Genomic DNA, 6000 nt, shown 5'->3' on the forward strand with positions numbered 1-6000 from the left:
ACAGTCATCCCCAAGCTCCTTGACCCTATCGCTCTTAAGGTAGTACATACTCTATGTCAGTGTCCTTAGTTAACCCATGTTTACCAGTGATGACCAAAAATAACTCTACCTTGTAACCTTTGTCAGCGAAAAGATTTAACAATGGAACTTGCAGAAATGATTTCCTTATCCCTCAAAATTCCACAAGACCTTTCCCTAACTAATCAGAAGCCTGTCACAGCCCTTTGTATTCCCCAGAATGGTAAGCGAGTGGTAGGTGTGGGAGAGAGCCCAACAGGGAGGGCTGGGGTGCCTGCCACTGCCAGGGAGGACCTCCAGCTGGTCAGGGATGCCATCGTCTCTCTCAGGAGTAACTTCAGGTGAGTTATTAGTTGGACATATGGCAAGACATCCAGATTCTATGTGTGTTATCAGGTTTAAGGTATTATTGTATATCACTATGCTTAATAGCAATTTTTAAACACTGTTTACTAATATATGAAAGAACACAGTGAGACTATGTTTCAGTGCTCAGTGAGTACAGTATATAATAATTTACATTATAACTGTATTATTATTGCTATACAAATCATCATAGGTTGTTGAAGTTTTCACATACTACATTGAATTCCCAAATTTGTCAATGAAATAGGTGTTTTGGGGTGTTCTGTACTGTACACTGTTTTCTTGAAATTTGACTTGATTTATAAATATTTATCTGTTTGGTTTTGAGAGCATTTCAGACCTTCAATAAGATAACCCTTATTCAGTACACTACAGTATAAGCAACAAGAATTTTCACTGTAATGCTCTTTATTATACAAGTTGATGTGGCGGGGTATATCATACCCATCATGATGTTTCCATGCCTTTATCTTATGTCTAGCAGTACTTATACTGCCACCCACCCATGTCATTTCCTGAAACTCTCCACTGAGTTGATGTATAAGTCCATTCACTTTCTTGCTGATCACAGCAGACGATCGGGAATTCCATCTTGGGGTTGTGCATACCCAACCGCACCATTCACATGGGTATTTTGTCATGTTGAGTTTACTTACTAATTCTCTTATCCTAAAGGTCAATTACCTTTGTTCCTATTACATGAACTATGCCAACACTGCTTGAGTCTGATGTACCTCCCTGCCATGCTTCCTGAGTCAACTTCTCAATCACGTACACATCACATCCTTTGTTTGTCTTAGTTTGAATATGATATGTCTCTGACCTATGAACTCTCTTTCCAGGGAGACAGATCCCAACCAGCATACGCTCGACACCCTGGAACAAGCCATTGCCATCCTCATAGAGCGAGGCAGTGTTGGTGTGGGTGGCAGCGGAGGCAGTGGTGGAGGTGGAGGGGGAGGTGTCAGTGTTAATGGCAGCACAGATAAGACTTCCCGCTCGGGCGAGAAGCGTCCATCTGTCAACGGTAGGTTTCTCCTGCCCTGCCACATCTCTAGGTCAATATTCTTAAACATCCATAGGTTAAGTTGTTTTCCTTACTGATGATGTGCAAAGACATCTGACAGGATCAGAATATCTATGGCACAAAATTTTAATCGTTTGTGGTGCCAATAACTTGTCTGAGACTACTTACAATAACCCGACAAATTATCTTCATACTGTATTAAATGGAGACAAAACATCTACAGTTATTAATTTGAGGAATCTGATTCTTGGTGTAATGGTCATGATAAGAACTAACCTGAAAACCTTAAGGATTCATATTACGCTCAAACGTCCACAAAACCTTCCGAGTCCCCCAGTGGAAACGTCCCCCGTTTTCTCTGTTTCCCCCGCCTTTGTCTATGGGAGCAGACGCTGTATGCTGGGACCTGTTGCCATCCATTCCTTTGTAATCAATTTAATTCTGCTTTCGATAGCTGAGTCAGAGCATTGTTAGTGAAGATAATAGTAGAGAATGAAAATGAGTTCATAGTCTCAATTTCAACGTCAGAGGGTACCGTAAATTAATTCATTGGAATAGGAGTAGCTGGACTCCCTGGCCTAGTTTGAGTGAGGGCGCCGCGGGCATTTTAACCGTTAGTAAGTGCCCGTCCCTTCATCCATACAGGTATGCCATTCCACGCTGTGTTGTAATTTGCCCTTCTTTAAGTGATTTGACCCAATTAATAGTTGATTGTGCAAGTGTTACAGTAACGTAGTTGATATGCTCTGAGTAAAGTCATATTTACGTCTTTAACGTCCCCTGAAACGTGTTGTTGTTGTCACCAGTTAGTAAGTGCCCGTCCCTTCATCCATACAGGTCCCTAACGCAGCCTAGGCCGTGTCTGTAGGGTGGATGTTGTATCCACTATGTCTGGGGACATGTCCGAGGTCCAGTAGGATCAGTTACCTTCGTGAGACCCGGCCGTCAGACACTTCAGACCACCTATAGCCCCCATAGCTGGCTCGTCTGGCCCTAACGCTCGGTCCACGAGGTGACCCGGACCACCAAGCCACACACCACTACCAGCCCCCATCATTGGTGGATGAGTGTCTACCTCAGTAGGGCTATATTTGTGTGGTGGAATTAACCCACTGGGATCTCCAGAGTTCGTCGGATAGTACTCCATGGTGGCTGGACCCCATGGCTGTTGCTTGAGTATCACTCCTGACGACTGAGTGTTGTAGTGGCAGTTGCCTAGTATTTATGGTGCTAAGTGACTATCATAGTTGTGCTATTGAGTATGTCCACCCAGTAGGGTTGGAAGTGTATTGAATATGTCCACCCAGTAATGGTGTGAGTATGTTGAGCCTGAGGGCCTAGTAATAGATTTCGTCTGTTAGTACAAACCAATTTTTTCTTCTAATTTCATATTCATGTTTAAATAAACTTTGTATTTGTATAATTGTGTATATTATTTACCTACAGTATTTACCGTTATTTCTTCCCTATTGCTTGATACTATCATTACACCTACCCACGAGCCTCCTATCGTCACGCTACCAATGGTGATATATAAGAGTAAAAGGAATTGTTACTGGCACACAGGCCCTCATGAAGGGTGGCAGTAGCAGCCCTCATAAATGGTGGCAGCTCAAGCCCTCATAAATGGTGGCAGCTATGGTGATGTAATGAACATAGTATCGAGTTGGGAGGAATGACTGTGATACTGTAGTTTAACTGAGTTATAACCATTTCTCTGTACGGGTATTTAATAACCATTCCACTGTAACTAATGAGTATTTCAGATTGCTAATAATTTTGTTCCATATTTTTCCGAGGTACAGCTTTTTGTGGTGGTTTGCAGAGAGAGTGAAATAAGTTCAAAGAAATACCTTGGAGTTAGGTTAGAAAAGTCTTGTTTAAAGTAAAAGGAAACCTGCAACAATAACTTGTAGAGTGTGAATAAGGTTCATTAATAGTGGAAGAATTTTGATATGTAACAATCTGCCCAAATTTTTTTTTCTGTTGTTAACTCAGTATTACTTACAGACAGTGAATACATGTTTGGGCCGTGGCACTAGTTGTGAAATGTTCCATCGTGGGAGTGCCCAGTGTTTTAATTCTGAGTGCTAACAGAAGCATTGCACTATATCTCGGGGCATTTTACAGTTCCTACTATTAATATTCCTATGTATACGCTATAATTTAAAGTTATTTTAACCAGGTGCTAACGGGTCATTATTTTGTGTAACGTATGTTATGTGAACTCTAATGCCAGTATACTTTCAGAATACAGTATTATATATGTGAGGACCTTATGGTGATACGGTATATGGAAAATGTTATACGAGTGTATGGACCCAGAATTGTGAGTACGGAAATTCGTGAAGTGTTCACGCAGTGTTGCACCATACTGAGTCTGTGAATGGCAAAGTGTCTAAGTGAATTTTTGATGCCATAATATTATCTTTGGGGAGATTAATAATCTGAACAGTAGTTTGAATAGTTGATGCATGGAGTGTTAGTCGTATTGCAGAAAATCAGTACCAGTCCTTGGGTCTTGAGTGAGCACTGTGCATGTATTGTATTTACAGTGGGATATACCTGTAGTATTGATTTGTTGTAACACAATGGCAGATGCTAACGCAAATAAGGGGACCATGACGGCCAAAGCCGCTGTTGATTTAGCAACAAAAGTCCAAGCTCTTCTGGCTAAACTCGCTAAAGCCATGGGTAAAGGAGGAGAAAACCAGTGGTTAGACTGGATCTTTAAGAAACAGTGGGCTTTGTAAGTGAACCTCCTTGGTTGTTGATGGGTAGTGAAGTGCACAATCTGTTGTAGGTAACTTTTGGTAATTGAAGAAGAAAAAAAAAATGGAGGATGTTTTTTTTGGGGGGTTAAAAGTATTTTGCAGAGGAAGGGTCAATTTGCAGTAAAGACAGAGATTGGAAGATGGATTGGCAGTTATGCAATCATCTGAAGGGTATCTGTTACTAGTATGAGTAAAGATACCAGTGGTGAGTTCTCAAGTTCTGGTTGGTAAGTCCTACGTAGGCTGGGTGTTGTTGGTATATAGGTGTAGAGTTCGTGACTTTCAGGGAGTATTCGGGCATATAAATATGGTGCTATTACTTCTACATGGCAAATGCCATAAGTACAGACAGTTTTTGGTTTGGTGGTGTTCTCATGAGGACCGTTTCGTTAGCATTGAATTCTTGGGAATACCCGCTCGTTCGGAGTCCCTTGAAGGGTGCTGCCTCTCGCGAGTGCGACATAACTCTTTAGATTAAGGGCAACAAATCATTCCTTTGACTTGATGGGGTCCGTTCGTCTATGTCCTAGCTTGAGAAATCTATGTTAAATCTCAGTGTGTCCTGTCAGCATTTGACCAATCGCGTAAAAGAAACTTTCATAATCTATGAACATTGAAATTTGAGTTCTGTAAGGAAATTTTGAGTGTGCATTTTATCTACCGATGTGAGGGTGTATTTTGTAACATGTAACACCATATTATTATTATTATTGATATGAGGTATCTAACTCAAATCATTATTATTCTATGATGATGTACTTGACCCCATTTATTATTATATGATATGATGTATGTAACACCATTTATTATTATATGATATGATGTATTTACCGCCATTCAGTATTATTATGACATGATGTACCTAACCCCATGTGCTATTATTTTTGGTGCTATTTTGTAATATGTATCCCAATATATTTTTTATGAAGGTGTGTCACATTCTAATTGTATGTTAACAGATTTCCATTTCTTGTACCTAATCCTGACCACCGGTAGGGAATTATTTTTCTATTTTTATTGATATAATTTGTGCAATGTTTGTATGAGGATTTATACTTTATATTAATGATTTAATATGTATGTCACTACTTACGTGTTTTCTGAACGTTACCGCATAATGATGAATCTTGGGGAAGGAGGAAGCTTTGTAATGGTCATGATAAGAGCTAACCTGAAAACCTTAAGGATTCATATTACGCTCAAACGTCCACAAAACCTTCCGAGTCCCCCAGTGGAAACGTCCCCCGTTTTCTCTGTTTCCCCCGCCTTTGTCTATGGGAGCAGACGCTGTATGCTGGGACCTGTTGCCATCCATTCCTTTGTAATCAATTTAATTTTGCTTTCGATAGCTGAGTCAGAGCATTGTTAGTGAAGATAATAGTAGAGAATGAAAATGAGTTCATAGTCTCAATTTAACGTCAGAGTGTACCGTAAATTAATTCATCGGAATAGGAGTAGCTGGACTCCCTGGGACTCCCTGGCCTGTTTTGAGTGAGGGCCCCGCGGGCATTTCTACCGTTAGTGAGTGCCCGTCCCTTCATCCATACAGGTATGCCATTCCACTCTGTGTTGTAATTCGCCCTTCTTTAAGTGATTTGACCCAATTAATAGTTGATTGTGCAAGTGTTACAGTAACGTAGTTGATATGCTCTGAGTGAAGTCATATTTACGTCTTTAACGTCCCCTGAAATGTGATGTCGTTGTCACTGTTAGTAAGTGCTCGCCCCTTCACCCATACAGGTCCCTAACGCAGCCTAGGCCGTGTCTGTAGGGTGGATGTTGTATCCACTATGTCTGGGGAGATGTCCGAGGTCC

General features: G+C 40.9%; 1 protein-coding gene across 1 annotated transcript in view; it reads left to right on the forward strand.

The window, feature by feature from the left end:
* Nucleotides 1-6000, forward strand: part of LOC121879912 — a gene marked incomplete in the record, with an annotated part of 99611 nt that overhangs the window by 91730 nt on the left and 1881 nt on the right. The window contains 2 exon segments of the mRNA XM_042386713.1: nucleotides 238-359; nucleotides 1227-1411. Of these exon segments, the coding sequence (XP_042242647.1) occupies nucleotides 238-359; nucleotides 1227-1411 (307 nt within the window).

Source organism: Homarus americanus, unplaced genomic scaffold (assembly GCF_018991925.1).
Source record: "Homarus americanus isolate GMGI-L3 unplaced genomic scaffold, GMGI_Hamer_2.0 scaffold50564, whole genome shotgun sequence".
NCBI lineage: Eukaryota > Metazoa > Arthropoda > Malacostraca > Decapoda > Nephropidae > Homarus > Homarus americanus.